This window comes from Lampetra planeri, chromosome 8, assembly GCF_965212315.1.
Source record: "Lampetra planeri chromosome 8, kcLamPlan1.2.h2, whole genome shotgun sequence".
NCBI classification, from domain to species: Eukaryota; Metazoa; Chordata; class Hyperoartia; order Petromyzontiformes; family Petromyzontidae; genus Lampetra; species Lampetra planeri.
The window spans coordinates 11,169,235-11,187,351 of record NC_136114.1 but is presented as its reverse complement, the minus strand read 5'-3'; the positions used below and the strand labels follow the sequence as shown (position 1 = coordinate 11,187,351).

Sequence of the window (18,117 nt, the reverse complement as noted above, 5' to 3'; positions counted from 1 at the left end):
AGCAGCAGGCAGTGCAGAAAAATCCATTGCTGTACTGTAATTCGATGCTCTTGGTTCTTTCGGTAAAGTCAGGTAGGTAAAGAAAATAATAAATACAAATAAAAAGAAAAGACAAAAAAATAAAATCACGTGATTTAATTTAATTTATTTTTATTTTTTATCTTTTATTTTTATTTATTTTGTATTTATTATTTTCTTTACCTACGTGACTTTACCGAAAGAACCAAGAGCATGGATCCTTGCAGTCACGAAAACTTCAAATTTAGAATGTAATTCGATGCTTCCGCGTCTACGCTTCACACTCTCACCAACCCGCACTGACCAGCGTGGTGAAGCCTGGTCAATTAATGAATCACCACGACTCGCACAGCATTTGGTAGTCCCTCATCCAGCAGTGGCTTGACACAAGGACTGTGGATGTGCAATTTCGTGAATGGAATCCCATCTCAGTAAGTTGATAATTACAACAGCCTTTTATTCATCCCTTACTATACACCGTGTACTCTGCGTAACATATGGCAACGTCATAGCAACTTGGTGTGAAAACGTGTTTCTGTATTAACATTTTCTTATCGTGAAGCCTTTCCGACTAAGGGCTTTTATTTAATAATTTGTGAACCTTGTGTGAATGTCATAGTGGGTTATAATGTCAATACATCTGCTATTCCCATAAACAAGCAAATGCAGTGCATTAACTAAGATGTCCATTAGTAACTAATTGATACAATGGCTTTGCTATAAAAAAAAATCATCTGCAAGATTAAATTCACTTGTCTGCATAATTTGGGAATCAAGCAGTGGATAGATCATGGATGATGATTAGAATTTCTTGGATTATTCAAAATGCAGATTAGCACCTGTAATATGAGTAAGAACTGGCGTTAGATTAAAAGCATTTGAGAACAAGATACAGTAAAATCTTGGATTGCGAGCATAATTCGTTCCGGAAACGTGTTTGTAATCCAAAGCACTCGTATATCAGTTGTGATCACGTGACGCTCGGCAGACAAAGCGTATACACGTGCTACTCGTGTTGCAAGACCTCGCTCGTTTATCAAATTAATATTTATTTAAAAAATTTGCTCGTCTTGCAAAACACTCGCAGCCAGAGTTACTCGCAATCCAATGTTTTACTGTACTTGGGATATCACCTTTACCTTGACGAACATGAATTGTGAATCGGTAAATGAAACCCATGATGTCTGTGCAAGATCTCAGTGAACACAGAACGTTGGGCCAACGTTGATGCAACAGTTCCAACCAACGTTGGACCCATTGCATACTTACCTGGGATCATTCTTAAGCTTCGTCATGAGCCATGAATGCCTCAACCAGCCATTGACATCTCTCACATTCTCACGATGCACCAGTCCATGTAGCTTCTGCGACATGAACTGATCCCATTGGTCTCTCTCTACAATGTACGTACTCATCTTATTGGTTCTTTCCGTAAAGTCACGTAGAAGGAAAATAATAAAATAACTAAAATAAAACATAATAAAATAATTCTCACGACGTTTCGGCCACAACGCGAGCAGCCGTCTTCAGGTGGAGAACAGGTCTGTCGAGAAGGCAGACTCTGCCTTCTCGACACTCTGCCTTCTCGACAGACCTGTTCTCCACCTGAAAACGGCTGCTTGCGTTGTGGCCGAAACGTCGTGAGAATTATTTTATTATGTTTTATTTTAGTTATTTTATTATTTTCCTTCTACGTGACTTTACCGAAAGAACCAAGAAGATAAATCCCTGCAGTCACGAAAGCTTTAAATCGAAATGTACGTACTCTTGAGCACGTTCCCCCTCCCTTGGCTAATACATTACTCGATTTATTACAGGAACCTCTAACATCAATGTATGTATTCTATGTATCGTATAATCGTCAAATAAGGATGCTACACTAAATCGGTACACCTGTTTTTAGTACATTTCTCGAAAATCTCTGTGCTCACCATCGTACTTGGTTACATAGATCGTTACATTATATAAATGTGGTGTATTGTTTGTGTGTATACATGACGAATATTTGGTATTTCTTCTATTACGTATTCACACAGAGAGGTGTCGCATCACTTTTAAATGTTTTACATGCTCGTCACTGATTCATCAATTTCATCAATTCATATGCCCAGGATCCAGGCGTCAATCGCGCATTGAAGAATGTGCTGCCTCGCATTTATGCGAACGATATGAAAATGATATGCTCATGAGAATTAAAGCTCATAACATGGGCAATGACAGAGCACAGAAGATATACAACGCGTGTAATGAAGTGCAAACAAGTCAAGCAATGTTTGTGATTAACTTTCTTACAATACAAAATTTGACACATGTCAACGAATCTGCTAAACCATTACATGCCTATTCAATACCGCGCAAAGGAACTGCTACAGACGGTATGAGTTGTGTTTTTGAAAGCTTATCATATTTACGCGCGGTGTGGCGGTGATGGAGTCAGGCTGTTTGCCTAAGGCGCCGTCCATAAATGACGTCACACACTTAAGGGGGGGGGGGGGTCAGACATTTGTGACGAAATGTGACGAGGGGGGAGGGGCGTTTGAGAAATGTGACGTCACATCAAAATGCGAAACTTTAAATAAATATAGACAACACGTTCTACTTAATTAAATTGACTTTTTAATGCATGTTTCCTCCTTCAACATCAGAGTGCAGCGCCACATTAAATACGCACTACAATGACAATATTTTAAAGCGATTTGAAGCATGTTTTATATTTGGGGGAGGGGGGGGGGCAGAGCTTTGTGACGTAATATTTGAGGGGGGGGGGGTCTGACTTTTTGTGACGCCGTGTGACGATGGGGGGGGGGGGAGGTCAAAAATCGTCCAAAATCGCGTGACCTCATTTATGGACGGCCCATAGCCGCTGCAAAACTCGATCAGCTGCCCGTAACCGCCGATTGGCCGTGTGTGTGGTGGTAGTGGTGGTCCGAACGGAGCGGCGCGTGTCCCCGCGTGCGCTGACCAGAAGCACGCAAGCGATGTAACGAGCACAGGGGGGGGGGGGGGGGGTGATGGAATGAGAGTCACCAGTCCCTCGACGCCTTAACAGCACCGCAGCTGCCTGCGCAACATTCGCGCCGTGTCGCTCTCGGACCTGCTTTCAGGTTCTGCCACTGGTCGTTTCGGCGTGATGGCCGATGTTTTTCTCCGAGTTCTGGGCGGGCGGGGGGAGGCTTTTTCAGGAATTTTGTTTCCGAAGAAGGGGACGGAACGTATGAGCGAGCCGTGCAGCATGGCCGTAGAAACCTTAGCAAGAGGGCTTAGAGCAAACTTCATTCCTCATGCTTTTGACTGGTTGCCAATTCCTCTCCTTTCAAAAATATCAATGAAGTCCACTGCACTTTTACAGTATATGGTGATTGACGAAACATAAAGTGAGACTCTGTGAAGAGTGTTCTTTGTGAAGCAGTTTATTGAAAGCCGGGGTATACAATTCTCCCCCCCCCCCCCCACAAAAAAAAAACCACAAGGTCAGTGAGAACATGCCACAACTCTGTGCCATAACGAGCATCGCCACGTGACCATGTCAGCAGCCGCGTCAGGTCAGCTTTGATTGTAGGAATGGTGGCCGTGAGCTTGATGGGCCACATAAAGTCAGGACATTGCTACTCTTTCATCAGGCGCGACCTCTGGTGACCGTAGATCACCATCGTGAATGACGACATGGGGTTGTCAGGATCGGATACCACGTAATTCGAGGATCGGCCTGTCGCAGCACTGGCAATCGCATTGTTCAGCTCTGTATAAAGCACGTGGCAACTGCGTCGTGTTTGAAATGCACGGGGAATTAATGCTGCGGCGTTACTTCAAAGCTTCGAGGTCATTTAGAACTTGCGAGGGTCTGCAAATTGAGACCCAATGGTGCGTGGATAGTAGTGCTATTTATATGATAAGCTTTGATTCAAATTTGCATAGAAGAGCCATTTTGTAAAGTGAACACAGCTTCGTCGTGGATAACCGATTGCGATTAAGTGAGACGCCGTAAGACACGATGCTTCCAGTGCACAAACCCTCTGTGATGGGTGACACACCATCACAAAGGCAACATGTAGACTGGTAAGCCCATGAGCCATTAGATGCAAGCCTCAGAGTAGAAACAATTGCCGACAACTCGCACACCAGAAAAATCATCCTGTGTGGCCCGTAAGTCGTTCCTTCGCACGACCCCCTTGTTGGAACCATTACACACACACACACACAAAAAGCGAAGCAGCAAACAAGTGGGAAGACGATAATTTAAAATTTTCTCCTGAAACGTTTCGGACGACAAAGTGGCTGACGGTGGTCTATTTGTGCCTTTGCGCGCGCGTTTAGTAAACAGCTGAGCGTGCCGGTCAGAATCATGCCAAAGCACATCCAGGCAGACAGGTATACGTGTGTGCCGCGTGGCCTAACGGTGTGACGTGGTCACCGATGAAATCCCCCACCCCCCCCCACCCCCGAAGCTGCTCCTAAACCCCCCCCCTCCCAACCCCCCACCGGCTATTTTCCTCGAACCCACACAAACGATTGTCCCGTTCCGCGATCCCAGTGTTGCTGCCCTCTGGAGTTCAGAATCCCCATGTCCCCTTCCCCAGTGTCGTCCCAAATCGCCAGGGCGAGGTGACAATGTTATCCGCAATGTCCGTGGACAGTCAAACGAACCGTCAACGTTTCCCTTGAAATGTACTTTCATTTTGGGGTATTTTGTTTGTTTGTTGTTTTACGAAATCATACGAGCGGCAGTGTTGCATTAAAAGCATTGTGGGGAGTTTTGCCGCCTTCAAATTTTAAACTCAAGTTGTTGGATAACAGCTGCGGTTAAAATTGTGTAACCTCACCTGGTCATGTCACGTGGTTATTGAGGAGTGCATTAAAACGTTGTCTTGTTACATTCGACACTTCAGTAAAATATCTAAACACAACGTGTTTATACCGTGTACAGATTCAGCTGCTCACTTTGCTTTATTATTGAAAAACACAAATTACACAGCAGACTCGCACCAATGGTAACAAAATCAATTGAGGGCGATGCACCATTTATTTTGTTGCATCGATCGTTAATTCTTTTATGCATGGCAGCATTCGCAACTGAGCAATGATGAGCAGCATTTGCTATATGCATATCCTGTATCTATATTCGCAGAGGTGCTGCCATGGTCGAATGGTGAAACACAGTGCACCTGCAATCCAGAGGTCATCAGTTCAGTTTAAACAAATGGGCACTTGTACCGCCCACCCACCCACCGCCTCTGTCGACGCAGCGGTATAAATGGGTGCACCACGATCGACCGGCAGGTCACGTGTGGCAGGGTAAAGTGTGGGTACTGCTCCCCCCCCACCCTCTTGCAAGACATCTGGCCAGTGTGTAAAAAAGTAGGCCAAATACCCTCTAGAGGGGCTCTTTAATAGCGCTTTCTCTTGTAGAGGAGGCTCTGCAAGTGAGCATTAGCACGAGCTAGCAATTGCAGGGCTGCACTTGAATAGTTTTTTTTTAAAATACATATAAATGCAGCGTCTTTAAGTGCCCTTGGGGATATGCTTGTGTGCTGTTAACAGGTCCCGGTCAGTAAGCGGTGCATCGACAGGATTAGTCACGAGTCCTCTCAGCAGTCCAAAGGTGCGTCTTCCTGAGTGTGTGTGTGTGCATTCGCTTGTTCCATGTTGTGTTCACATCACCCACTCCATCCATAAATATCAAGTGAATATTCAGCAATTGCCCAGTGTATCGTGCTGTCACAGCACGCTTGACTTTTCTTTTTTGCTTTTTGATGATAAGTGACAATGTATGGCATCCCAAGCGAGCATGCCAGTTGTGTTTTGATTGTCATCTCATTGCTAACCACATTCTCCTCTTTCTTGTCCTCTTTCTCGCACATCATGACCCTTGCGTGCTTATCCTATTTTGATCACCGCTTGACAATCTCATTTTCTCTTCTAACGCCATGGCATTCCTTTGATGATCCTGGTTGGAATTTTACCTCTGAGAATCCTATTTGAAAAATTTCTCTCCTGTTTGAATTTTTTCCCCTGCTTCATCTTGACAATGTCTTTTCCTGGTTGATTTCCCCCCCCCCCCCCCACAAATTCCCTTTATTGCCTGAAGTTTGATTATTATTTTTGTTTCCTACTTAATTAATCCTGAACAAATTTGACATTTTCACCTAAATTGCCTATGACCCTAATTTTTCCCTCTCAAAATTCTCCTTCCGACTAATCCCTTGCACACGGATATCGCTCCTCTTGGAGCCTTCTCCTCTGGACTGCCCCTCGCTTATTATTACCCATTATTATTATTACTCCCCCTCCCCTTGCGCATGACCTGCCACCACACCGCCACCGTAGCCGGGATGGCGGTCTCCCCACCTGTTCCCCGATGCCAACTCCAGATCCCAGAGCACGTCCGACGCGGACGACGGCGGAGACGTTTCCCTCTCCAGGAGGGTCTCGCTCTCCGACCCCAAAACGCAGACCCTCCCGAGCAAAGCGCGCAAGGCGGAGCGCCCCGTGCACATGGTTCTCTCGAACCCTCTGCCCGCGGGCAACCCTGCCGCCGTGGCCGCCGACAACGCCGGCCGTAGCCCGTCGCGCCGCGCCCCCCCACCTCTGCCCCCGCCGCCGGCGAACCCCTGCCTCACTAACCCCCGGTCTATCCCCGTCATACAGGTGACACCCCACCCTTCCCCTCGAGGCAGCCCCCTCCCCACCCCAAAGGGCACGCCCCACCACACCCCCAGGGACAGCCCGGCCGGCACGCCGAGCCCCACGCCGCCGTCGAGCCCCAGCGTGGGCGGCGCCCCGTGGCGCGCGCGCCTCCACTCCTTCAAGCACACCTTCCTCGGCTCGCCCAGGTTCCACCGCAGGAAGCTGCAAGGTGCTGCACTCCGGCTGCTGCTGCTGCTGCTGTTGTTCCCCTGCCGTGAATGCCGCCACCTGTGCGCCTGCACGTGCACGTGTGTGTGTGTGCGTGGTAGCGGCGGTGCAGCGGTTAGCGCGCTGCACTACGAAGCCGGCGACCCGAGTTAGATTCCCGCTCACGGCCAACGCCAAGTGACGATTATCTGAACCGGTCCGGGGCCTCCTCCCCTAGGTCGACTCGGCCTCGAATGAGTACCTGGTGCGGTGTGTAGACATCGCCACTGGGGAGAAAAAGGCGGTCGGGCGTGGTGCTGGCCACCCACCCCCTCGTGTACCGTTCTGGCCTTAATAGGTGCTCGCTAACAGCACTTGCCCCTACAGTCTGTTAAGGCTATACGGGGGATCTTTGTCTTTGTTTCGGGCAACGAGCACCAATCGCAGATAGCGCGCGCTGTGCTTTGAACTTCGCTCGCGCACGTGCACGTGGGATCCGCTATTCCGGTGCGAAAAAAACTTGAGATGCGTTTTGGCGAAAGTATGCTCACATTACAGGCGTGTATTGGTGCATTGATGAATCGATCATTGTTGGTTATTGTGCTCACAATGTGTGCATCAAATTTGCGTGCGTGCGTGCGATTGTGTTGTTACTCGTGGTGTTATGCAATTTCCATGTGATGGTAGAGTGGCCAGAGTGCTGTGCTTTGAACCTGACCGCACCTGAGTGTGATTCTTGGCCACAAATGATACCAGTGTGGAGTGGTTTCTGAACCTTCAGCAACCCAGTGTGGTGAAGTATGGTCAAATAAGCTCCATGATATACATGGTATATGGAGAGACCTTCATCCAGCAGCGGATTTCCTTGGGCATTTGCATTATTAGATATTACATATGTATATTATTTACTGCCCCGCGCCTCCGCTTAGCACAGTTGGCTACGTATGGTGCAAAAGAAGTTCAACATCTATTCATTACGTTTCAACCAATGGGGTGAACAAAACTGAACAAATGGCAACTGAAACTAAAACCACAAACAATACTAACTTTTTTAGTGGAAGTTCTGCGGGGGAGCGAGTCGGTGCGCAATGCCTATTATGTAACGAAAGCGCGCCCACTGGAACACAGATATACAGGTCCACTTTGCAGAATTACCTGCGTGACTGTTCGGAACTGTTCTCTCACTCTTTAGTTGTAAGTTCGAACGGCAGAAAATTGGCCACCTGTTTCGCATTGACTTTTGATGATGCTCTGGTGGAAAAAAATATGAAATAGCGTTTACTGCCAGTGGGAATCTTTTTTTTAAAGGTATACTTTTTTTTCTGCTGCAAGTTTGGACTGCTGTGAAAAGCGGACGGTCCGCTTGAAAATGGGTTGCGAAGTAATACTAGGGCTGCCAGATTGTTTTGGGGGTGGCCAAAGATTTGTAAAAATGAACTGCAAAAGTGCCCTACTTGCCATACGGGAGCCCACAAAAGCGGAGACGGTTTTTTTTTGTAAAGTTGTTTTTCTGATTCGCATTGCAACATCGTCTTTTCGAGTAACGCCCAGTCACGAACAAAATTGTCCAATCTTCCATCCCTAAATAACACCTGCATCACACGGAGACCAGCAACGCTTCCTCTTTCTCTTTCAGTTCCCACTCCGGAAGAGATGTCAAGTCTGACCCCCGAGTCATCCCCAGAGTTAGTAACTTTTAAAGCACTTACCTACGTGCCTCTTCATGCGTTTGTATTACTATTTTTTCTGTTATTTACAACTGTAATGGCCATGGTGCAAAATTGCGCACGGTTGTTGGTTCATTATTTTGCACAAATCGACATATTTTTCGCGAGATTCTCCCCCACCCTGCCCCGACTATTTTTTCAAGTTCCCCATCTTCTCTGCAGGCTCGCGAAAAAGTCATGGTTTGGGAACTTCATTAATGCGGAGAAGGAGGAGCAGATATTTGTCGTGATCAAGGACAAGCCCATCAGCTCCATCAAGGCCGACATCGTGCATGCCTTCCTCTCGGTCAGTCCGCCAGGTGGAACTGTGTGCGTTGGAACAGCCACGTCTCCTCGGCTGTCCGTGATCGGTCTTCATGCCTCTTAACCCTTTACTGTTCTGATGACGTACGTTCCGATGACGTAGGTGTACCCGTACGTCATCAGTTTAATTTCGATGATGTATGCGCATGAAGTGTCTGGAGATGTGGCTGCATATATACTCTGTAGATAAGGAAATAGTACTGCATTGTAAAAAAATTATCAAGAAGGGGGACGAATGCATTGCGTTCTTGTTAATTGTGCTTTTGCTAAACAGGATCATCCGTGCGTTTATAATTGAGACCTAGACAAACATCGGTGCATGGGCTTGGGATGGAGGCCCATGTTCCATGCGTTTCAACTTGTGCCGCAAAAGCACCACAGTAACATCCAAGTTTACACACAGACGTTTGATAAATAATGAAACAAAAACTAATAAGAAGCATCTGCCAGATTTTCGGTCGGGTCCGATAACATTTTTTTGTTCGTAAAAATTATTCACCGTTTGTGTGTGACTCACGTATTACCTCATTGAAAGCCTTTAATAGTCGTAAATCAGCCTATACCAATATCAGCCTGGTTCAGAAGCAGGGGAGGAGAGGGTTAAAACAAGATCCGTAGCAATTAGGGTGCAAGTCAATCACATTGACTTTCATTTTACTTCCCAGCGTGAATGAAATATGCTTGCTTGGTGCGCACGCACGCACTGTGTCCGTCCACCCCCCATCCCCAATTTTAGATTCCGAGCCTGAGTCACAGCGTGCTGTCGCAAACGAGTTTCCGGGCGGAATATAAGTCCGCTGGGAGCCCCGTGGTTTTCCAGAAGCCCGTCAAGTTCCAGGTGGACATCACCTACTCGGAGGGCAACCCCGGCCTAAAGGAGACGGGGATTTACTCTGTCACCTTCACCCTCATGTCAGGTATCTGAGCAGCACAGCCATGCACACCCTCGTCCCAGCCAATTTCACCGCTACAATTATTTTTATCCGACTGCGGTTCTGCCCAGGTTGTGGGCTGTGTGCTTGGGCGCATTCTTCTCTCAAGCTTTTGCCGTGCACTGCTCACTGGGGGCATCTTTCAGGAGTTCACAGCTCCCTTCAGGTCACAACTCCTTCGGGAATTCGCAACTCCTGAAGATGTAGTGCAGAGCACAACCCAAAAAACAACGCTTGCATTTCAAGCGTCTGCAAGAAAAACTACATGTTAAAAAATATATTATTTTGACTTGAGATTAAAATTACATTATGTTTGTGGTTATTATTTAATAAGAAGAATTTCATTTTATATTGCGTCATTCATGAAATTGCATCTCATAACGCTGCACATCAATTAGCCAGTCCCTTACACAGATAATACAAAATCAAAAACCCCACACTACTTGGCAAATCAAAAACTGAAAGATGAATACGTACATAACGAGAGAAGAAAACATGCACATAACGAGAAAATGATCATCAGACCGAAAATAATTCAAAGAACGCGGCATAATTATTCAGTACACTTGTAAAAGTATCACCGCCTTATTTATGATGGAATTGTAAATAATGTCATTGTACTGTTGTGGAGTGTTATAAATAATATAATACATGGTCTACGTGACTTTACCGAAAGAACCAAGAAGATGAATCCCTGCAGTCACGAAAGTTTTAAATCGAAATTTAATGGTCCAGGAGCTTGTTATATCGGTTAAAACACAAACAGTAAATATGTATTCTGTATTAACGTTTTTATATGTTCACTGCAACTATATGATCATAATATTTAATTTCATAAAATGTTTTTGCCATAACGGATGTAAACATTTAGTAGACTCTCAACGTGTAAGCCAATTAGCTCATTTAACCAGCCTCACTCTGCTCACGAAATCCAAAAGGTCATAATTGGTTCAGAGTTTGCTTGTTTAAATAAACACTTCCAGTTAATATTTATCTGGAAAGCGTATAGACTGACTATAAAATAAGATATGTTACGTGGATAGACAACAGAAGTCTATTTCGATTTAAAGCTTTCGTGACTGCAGGGATTCATCTTCTTGGTTCTTTCGGTAAAGTCACGTAGAAGGGAAGTAATGAAATAATAAAAATGAAACATAATAAAATAAAATAATATACGTAGAAGGGAAGTAATAAAATAATAAAAATAAAACATAATAAAATAAAATAATATTTAATAAAATAAAATAATATTTTATTTTATTATGTTTTATTTTTATTATTTTATTACTTCCCTTCTACGTGACTTTACCGAAAGAACCAAGAAGAGAAGTCTATTTATTTACCGTTTTATTCGTGTTAGTTGTCATGGAACTATTGCTGTGAATTATTTATCATATGCAGCTGGCAAGGTTCGTTTTTTTCATGGAAACGTCCATATGGTTGAGGGTAAGTCACTACACGAGTGTCAAAATGATGTCACATTGGTGTTCAACATTAATGCCGGTGTCACGTCTGCATTTGCTCAGGTCCCAGCAGGAGGTTCAAGAAGGTTGTGGAGATCATCCAGGCACAGCTGGTGAACTCGCACGACCAACCGCTGGTCCAGCAGCTTTCAGGTAGTCACCTGCCCTCTGGCTGAATCTGGGGCCCATAACGGTGGGGTGTGGGGCAGACTCAGTCGTGCTTAGTGTGGCTGTGGCTGGCGGTCTGTTGATTGGGGACCCGGTTAAAAAGTTCACAAATCCCATTCTGCTCGCCAAAAACCGCCACCCGCACATCCACACTCGCGATTTCAGTTGTTGAATTCCTCAACATTGAAAGTCTAGAGCCAAATCTGACTGTGGTTCACGGGAAAGGATCATTTATTTCAGGGAACACCTTAAATGTAAATGAAAAAAAACACCATGTGGTCTTGTGTAATGCGTGCAGTTATGTAGAAAACGCATTGCTACAAGGTTAGCTTCGTGTTGCTGAATGTATTTGCAGAATACAGAAGACACTGTGCGGTGTGATACAGACTTGATCAAAGATTAGAAGTATTTATTGAGTTCGTTTTCAGATAGTTTCTCCACCTGAATTGGTCATGTCATTCGGGTTCATCATTTACACTTGGAGGTGTGATGTTTAAACGGAGGGGCTCGCTCACCCTCTAGTGGCAATGTTAAGTAGCACGCATACAACGCATGTCAAATGATTGAATGGCCACATATGAGGAGCGTCCTGGGCAAAAAATACTTGATAACCCTCATACATATGTTTAGATAGCCAATGCTGGCTTTATATAAAATATATATGTTTGTATTATCTTCTTACAGAGGGCCGCACGTTGAACTTACTGTCGACACCACAAACCCTCCTTTCTGGATGACAAACATGTGTTGCCTATCAATTTTTGTTCTAAAATCCAGAATGCCCATCAATTGCTGTGGGGGATATGTTTTAATCGTGAAATCAAATAGTTAAATCTTGATTTGAAGCTTTCGTGACTGCAGGAATCCATACTCGTTGGTTTTTTCGGTAAAGTCACGAAAGCGTCCATCATCATCATCATCATCATCAGATGGACGCTTGTGTGTTGCGCCCGAAACGTCGTGATTCGTTTTATTTTATACCTACGTAGTTGTTTCGTTATGGCCACCGGTCCCGTGTAAAACATTGGTGATGTTGAGGCGTTGTGTTTGCTTTCGGCTTATGAGGAGCAGTGCGTATTTCAGACGAGAAGAACGCCAAGGGTCCACAGACGCCCGGCACCCCGTCCCGGAACAAGCGCAACGAGATCGAATCGAGTCCCAAGATCGACGTGAAACCGCCAGCTGCGAAAGAGAAAGTCTAGTTGCGCACGGAGGGGGTGGATTGGGGAAAAACAAAAAAAATTCGAGGCGTGCTCACAGCACACGAGCGACGGCTGTAAATAAGGTGCTCTGTCGAACCACCACCGTCTTTCTACCTGCAGGTGTAGATATGCAACCCCCGTCCTGTACCTAAAGGCATACAAATGTATCACGAGCGAGAACAGTATAAAAGCGTTCTTTTTCCCGATGCATTGAATTCAATGCCTGCCAAGAAAAATGCGTGGAAGCTTTGTGTCAACTTCAATCGTATGCACAGTTTTTACAGTAATTTCCCGACTCCTTTTTGCTGTATTTACATGAAGTAGGATGTAGCGTTTTGTTGTTGTTGTTGTTGTTTTTGTTTACTTAATTTATTCGAAGTCGGTTTGTTTATGCGAAGCCAAGTTAATGTAGCATACAGCTGCACAGTGTCTGTGCATACACAGAGGTGTTCACCACTACCCATGATCCTTTGCGTCGTCGTTTATTTATTTGTACGTGATTCTGAGTTACTCACCCACGTGAAAAAAAATTTGATCTTTGTAGGGTCATATATTTTGGCCATGGTAGGAAAAAAAGAGAAGTCAATTTTTTTAAACAAAATCAGTTTAATGGGTACACTAATACTCGCACTCTCTTCAAAATGTGTGTAAATTGCCTTAGAGTGTGCAACACAAAAATGGGCATTTTTTTTTCTTTTTTCAAAGTGTGGCTTTTAAGAGGGCGAGTAAGATAATGATGGCCATTTTACCCTAAATCGAAGCTTTAGTTGCTGACAAAAAAATAAAACATAGACAAAAAAAATGACAAAACGTATATATGTATACACAAAAGGAAAAAAAAAACTAGATTAATGTCTTTGCTGCAGGGCAAACTCGAAGTATGCAAAAGTCTATTGTAAAAAGAACCAACTAGTTTGTATATCATCCCATTCCACTGCTGGCTTAGTTGTAAGGTCATATTTGCTCTTTTTTGTTGGACTTAGTTGCACTTTATTAAGATCTTTGATGTGACAGAAGTTAAAGACTGCCCCCCCTGCCCCCCCTCGTTTCCCCCCTCCCCTACCGCCCCTCCCCTCACTGTAAGTTTTTATTTTATTTATGATAAATTCAGTGTGTGCAAGTAATATATTAATGTGGTGTATTGTGAAGTCTTGTAGATATTTTTCCACCAAAACGATTTAATTTATTGGGAAGGGAAAGGGTACAGTATATCAATGCAGTGTTACCGGTAGAATTTTACTGCTTTATTTTTACAGTTTTGCTTTTTATCTCTCTCCTTACATTTGCCTTCCAAATTTGGTCCGTGTATTACCATTTATCGTGCTACTGTGAAACTGTTTAAATATTTCTTCCATAATTTATTTCAATTGTTTTACGCGTTTATACCTTCAAAATTAAAACAATATACTGTTTGTATATTAACTAGGTGATGAATCTTGCCGACATCCACATTAATTATGCATGCTCCCTAGAACATTTTTGTTGCATGATGTCAGTGTTACTTACTCGCCTATATGTGAATGTCAATTTCTGCTGTTACTCTCCTCTCTCTCTTGCGGGTCTCCTTCCTGAACTTTACTATCACTGACCAAACTCTCCCCTGCTTCCAATCAAACCTGACTCCTCGCTTTCCTGTATCACCGCTGCAGCCCCCCCTGCCCCCCTCCTTGCCCCGGGTTTCTCCGCTCCTTTCCCCCCCCCCCCCCCCCCTGTCGTTCTTTGGCCTCTTGGAGAGTTTAGCATTTAGACCTTTTTCTATTACACCTGAGCACCGCGGTAGAAATCTGGGGCCGCTTTTATTCCCGCAGGAGGCACTGTTGCACCGGGATTGCAGGAACCCTTCCCGGGCGGGGAATGAATCTCAAGCACAACCTTTTGCAGAAGTAGCTGATTTTGACGTTTTTTGTTGTTGTTGTTGTTGAATCTGTAAGGGTTTCTGCACTCCTCACCGTTTGACCATCGTTTTACGAGGGTGCGCAGCACTCGCTTGGAACGGCGGCCGCTTAACAAACTAAAAAAGGGAGACTCCGCTGCAGCTGAACGCTTCAAGTAAAAAGCAAAGTTTTCTGAACCTAATTTGCCGGAAAACTACTTTTGGCAATCGCGGCCAAACGGGCGTTTTTTCCTCGAACATCGTGCCGTTTGTGGCCACTTTGCCCTCCTATGTACAGTGATTTTGTCTATTTATTAGTTTATTTATTAGCATATTTAATTTCAACCAATCAGCAGAATCGGTATCCGTTAAGAGGCACTGCAACGGAAATGACTGCTCCAAGTATCCCACTTATATATAACCACTGGAATCGCGAATGCAGTGTTGACAATTTGAGCAGAAATCATTGGTCCGGTATCTCCTATGGGAAGTGGCCCAGAAAAGCAATACTTTTGCAATATGGTGTACCCCCATCATCTGAAGTCTGTTGGCTAGAGCAGTCTTACCTTGGCAAGTATGGTGTATGAGATTAATAAAATGTCTTCTTGGTTAAAAAAAAAACATCAATTGTGGTCTATTCTTTACTAATATATTATTTTTGCATTTTACGTATTCCATTCTATAGACGCAAGGACATACACGATTCAAGGTAAGGTACATTGTGGAAGTATTATGAGAAATTGAATTAGTAAATGTAACATGTATTTATTTGCATGCCAAATGGGCTGAGACTCTAAAAATATATTTCTTATTCTATCAGCACGTCAAAGAAATCGTTGGAAGTTTATTTGCTTACAGAAACGGGGCAGTGTGATTTTAAGAGCAGTTTTGAGATTATCGCTGACATTGCAAGGAATCAGTTTGCTCTCAATTGCACATTTCATACAAATGAATCGCTGCTACTCCAAAATACTCCCTCTTCATCAAGTAGCTCGACAAACATGAAATTATAAAATAAAACCTTACACTTTTGCAAGGGGAACAAAAAAAAAACCAGGAACGTTTTACAATGAGCTTACAAATATTTCATTGTGTATGCCTGCTGACTCGGTACAAAGTCCTGGTTACACCAGCCCACAGGGGATTATTGTGTCCGTCCGTCCATCGTGCATCCAAAAATGGGAGGGGCTGGGTGGGGAGGGGACTATGGGGCTGGGTGGGGGGTGGGAGGGGTGGGGCTGGGTGGGGAGGGGAGGGGCTGGTCACCAGAGGTGTGGACTCGAGTCATGTGACTTGGACTCGAGTCAGACTCGAGTCATGAATTTGATGACTTGCGACTCGACTTGGACTTGCATAACAATGACTTTGTCCCACCTATGAGATGTGGACTCGAGTCATGTGACTTGGACTCGAGTCAGACTCGAGTCATGAATTTGATGACTTGCGACTCGACTTGGACTTGCATAACAATGACTTTGTCCCACCTCTGCTGGTCACCCCTTGTTGCCCTTATAAAACTCAACGTGTAACCTACTCACGCCGGCTTGTGCCCGCCCTCAGTCGGGCATATTTGCGGAATACACCACGCCGCCGTTGACCCTGGCCATTGACCGAGCAACCCAACGTTCCTACCAGCTCGCTCCGCAGGAATGTGTTTTGTCCCCTGCTGTGTTTTTAAAGGTTCCACGATTCGTATTTGCATCACCGAGAGAAAAGGCGCGGGCAGAAAATAGGCGTAACTCCTTCGATATCGTCGTGGTGTCTCGTATCCATTTTATCCGTATGTGTACAGGGTCGTGGTTCAGATGTCTTGTGACCCCCCCCCCCCCCCCAATTAATTGACCCCCTAACATAAAACAATCCTTTTGAATACTCATTTCTGTTTCAAATAAAACTTTACAAAAATATTAAGGGGCCGTCCATAAATGACGTCACGCACCAAGGGGGGGGGGGTCAGATATTTATGACGATGTGTGACGAGGTGGGGTGGGTTTGAGAAATGTGACGTCACATCAAAATGCGCAACTTTAAATAAATATAGACAACACGTTCTACTTAATTAAATAGACGTTTTAATAAATGTTTTCTCCTACAACATCAGAGTGCAGCGCCACATTAAATACGCACAACAATGACAATAGTTTAAAGCGATTTGAAGCATGTTTTATTTTTGGGGGGGAGGGCAGAGCTTTGTGACGTCATTTGAGGGGGGATCTGACTTTTTGTGACGCCGTGTGACGAGGAGGGGGGAGTCAAAAATCGTCCAAAATCGCGTGACGTCATTTATGGACGGCCCCATAGTACGCCTGAACATTGCGGGGCTGTTTCATTCAAGGAACGTGCCTTTGACACGAGTCATGTAAACCACGTGCAGTGCAACGCTTCAGTCAATCCACTGCTGGATGAGGGGGGCCAGCCCCCCCCCCTCACCATGCCAGGCAATGTGGATGATTTGACAATGCGACGTACAGCAACGGGAGGAGCGGTGGCACAGCGGTTCGTGCACTTGCAAGCGCGTTCGCCGATTGTTGCAAGATGTTTCACGGTTCGAATCAATGACCGACCCTCACAATTAATGCTGCAGCGTCGCAGTGACGACGTTATCAGCTCAGAGGGGGTGGCGGCAATCATCTCTCGCACGGTCACACCTCGGCTATTACAGGGTGTTTAAAAAAGATGGACCCGATTTGAAATCGCTATATTTCTGCAACCACGAACCGCCCATGAATGAAACTCTTACCACTTGAAAGGGCGGGGCATAGAGTTTCAATTGATTACCGCTAGATGCCTCTCCCAGCGCACAAACAGCCCCTAGCCTCAGTCATTCGCAATAATGGTGACCCCGCAACACAAGGGGCGTTTTGCGTTCTGCAGTTCAGCAAGACTGAATCCGTAATTGCGGTGCAGCGTGCGTTTCAATGGCGTTTTGGCATTTATCCGCCATGAGTTGACGCTCTCTCCCCGACAGACCTGGTCTTCACCTGAGGACGGCTGCTTGCGTTGTGGCCGAAACGTCGTGAGAATTATTTTATTATGTTTTATTTTTATCATTTTACTATTTCCCTTCTACGTGACTTTACCGAAAGAACCAAGAAGATGAATCCCTGCAGTCACGAAAGCTTTCAATCGAAACTAATCATCTTCTTGGTTCTTTCGGTAAAGTCACGTAGAAGGGAAATAATTAAAGAATAAAAAATAAAACATCATCTTTTTATTATTTTATTATTTCCCTTCTACGTGACTTTACCGAAAGAACCAAGAAGATGAATCCCTGCAGTCACGAAAGCTTTAAATCGAAATTTAACCATCACACCATCGTTCGGCTCGCGGTGTGAAACGTTGAACGCTGTAGGGGGCGCTCCCTATTCGCACAATGCAGTCACAACAGCTCCGTCGCAGTTGAACCTCTTTTTGCCATAGAATTTGACGCGCATTTAATGCAATAAATATCGCAGAAGCGGGAGTTCTTTGTCCAACGTTCTTTTTACTTCAAGTTGCTCTGTCATTCAAAGCACATCACGGTTCGTTCCCTTTATTTACGGGTACGACAAAAACAGTTTGACTTCCAAAACGAAACTGTTGAAAAGGTAACTCATGGTA

The 18,117-nt window shown here is 44.9% G+C and overlaps 1 protein-coding gene across 3 annotated transcripts in view; it reads left to right on the top strand.

Annotated features, from left to right (window-relative positions):
* The window catches only part of LOC144720328 (serine/threonine-protein kinase BRSK2-like), a 202,073-nt gene extending 186,935 nt beyond the window's left edge, over positions 1 to 15,138 (top strand). For 2 of the 3 annotated variants that reach the window (XM_078597013.1, XM_078597015.1), the window contains 7 exons: positions 5,557 to 5,617; positions 6,664 to 6,871; positions 8,486 to 8,534; positions 8,739 to 8,862; positions 9,616 to 9,796; positions 11,338 to 11,427; positions 12,514 to 15,138. In XM_078597013.1, coding sequence (XP_078453139.1) covers positions 5,557 to 5,617; positions 6,664 to 6,871; positions 8,486 to 8,534; positions 8,739 to 8,862; positions 9,616 to 9,796; positions 11,338 to 11,427; positions 12,514 to 12,644 — 844 coding nt within the window. In that variant the 3' untranslated portion in view covers positions 12,645 to 15,138. The remainder of the gene's footprint in view (positions 1 to 5,556; positions 5,618 to 6,663; positions 6,872 to 8,485; positions 8,535 to 8,738; positions 8,863 to 9,615; positions 9,797 to 11,337; positions 11,428 to 12,513) is intronic. The other variant, XM_078597014.1, reaches the window with a different exon arrangement.
* The last annotated feature ends 2,979 nt before the right edge of the window (positions 15,139 to 18,117 follow it).